The following is a 1,527-nucleotide window of genomic DNA, read 5'->3' as shown; positions in this document are numbered from 1 at the left end:
GAACGATTCTCATTCCACAAAAAATTCGGTTCGATTTCGAACGTGCGCATATATATCGCATAACAGTAACAATAATAATAGTAATAATAATGATAATAAGAATAATAATAATAATAATGATAATACATTAATAATAATAATAATAATAATAATAATAAGTTAATAATAATAATAATAATAATATTTATAATACTATAATAATATACCCATATAATAATATCCAGATATATATATCCATTAGGCATTATGCACATGCCAATAAAATCAAATATTATATCATCATAAAAATAATCCCATACATATTTAAATCCATAAATATGTAAAATAAAAAAAAATACTCTCAACTAAATAAAATTACAAAAAATACCCTTTCGGAGTTAGCGGATATTACAATTATCCCCCTCTAAAAGAAAATTTCGTCCCGAAATTTTACTCAAATAATTCTGGATAATGTTCTCGCATATCAGACTCTAGCTCCCAAGTAGCTTCCTCAACCACGATATTTCTCCATAGGACTTTCACCAAGGTAATTGTCTTATTTCTCAAAATTCTATCTTTTTGATCAAGAATTTTTACCGGGCGCTCATTGTAAGACAAGTCTTCCTGTAAACCCAGTGTTTCATAGCTCAAAACATGCGATGGGTCTGACACATATTTCCGGAGTTGAGATACATGAAATACATTGTGCACCCCAGATAATGATGGCGGTAAAGCTATTCTATAAGCTTCACTGCCTACTCTGTCCAATATCTGAAATGGACCAACATATCTGGGACTTAGTTTCCCTCTCTTGCCAAATCTCTTCATTGAGAGTCCTTTTCGTGGTGTCACTCGAAGAAACACATGATCACCCCCTTCGAACTCAATGTCCCTCCGCTTCAGGTCTGCATAAGATTTCTGTCTGCTCTGAGCTGTGATCATTCTAGCCCTGATCTTCTGAATAGCTTTGTTGGTGTGCTGAACTGCATCTGGCCCTAGGAGTTTGTTCTCTCCCAACTCATCCCAATGTAGTGGAGACCTGCATTTTCTTCCATACAACATCTCATAGGGTGCTACCCCGATAGTAGACAGATAGCTGTTGTTGTAAGAAAATTCAATCAAAGGCAAGTATTTGCTCCATGATCCTTGGAAATCTATCACACATGCCCTCAACATATCTTCCAAGATCTGATTTGTTCTCTCAGTCTAACCATCTGTCTCTGGATGATATGCAGTACTGAACTTCAATCGAGTTCCCATTGCTCTCTGTAAGCTTTCCCAAAAAGATGAAGTGAACCGAGCATATCGATCACAAATAATAGAATACGGTGCCCCATGTAATCTCACAATCTCATTCACATAAAGTTCAGCAAAATGGTCCATGGAGTAAGTCATGCGTACTGGTAGAAAATGAGCAGACTTTGTACACCTATCCACAACTACCCAAATGGCGTCATGCTGCTTTGTAGTCTTAGGTAACCCAGTCACAAAATCCATGGAAATCTCTTCCCACTTCCATTCAGGGAGCTTAAGTGGTTGTAATAATCC

The 1,527-nt window shown here is 36.1% G+C and overlaps 1 protein-coding gene across 1 annotated transcript; it reads right to left on the bottom strand.

The window, feature by feature from the left end:
* Positions 1-429: 429 nt before the first annotated feature.
* LOC133037088 (uncharacterized) lies at positions 430-1,041 on the bottom strand. The gene has a single exon (XM_061113902.1). It carries the CDS (start codon positions 1,039-1,041, stop codon positions 430-432), a length of 612 nt encoding a protein of 203 aa, XP_060969885.1.
* Positions 1,042-1,527: the final 486 nt, after the last annotated feature.

The sequence above is a fragment of the Cannabis sativa genome, chromosome 4 (genome assembly GCF_029168945.1).
Source record: "Cannabis sativa cultivar Pink pepper isolate KNU-18-1 chromosome 4, ASM2916894v1, whole genome shotgun sequence".
NCBI classification, from domain to species: Eukaryota; Viridiplantae; Streptophyta; class Magnoliopsida; order Rosales; family Cannabaceae; genus Cannabis; species Cannabis sativa.
This window is presented reverse-complemented; position numbering and strand designations above follow the sequence as displayed.

Bases quoted from the DNA above. Each gene is read 5' to 3' on its own strand.
- LOC133037088 (XM_061113902.1), bottom strand. From the start codon at position 1,041: ATGTTGTATGGAAGAAAATGCAGGTCTCCACTACATTGGGATGAGTTG.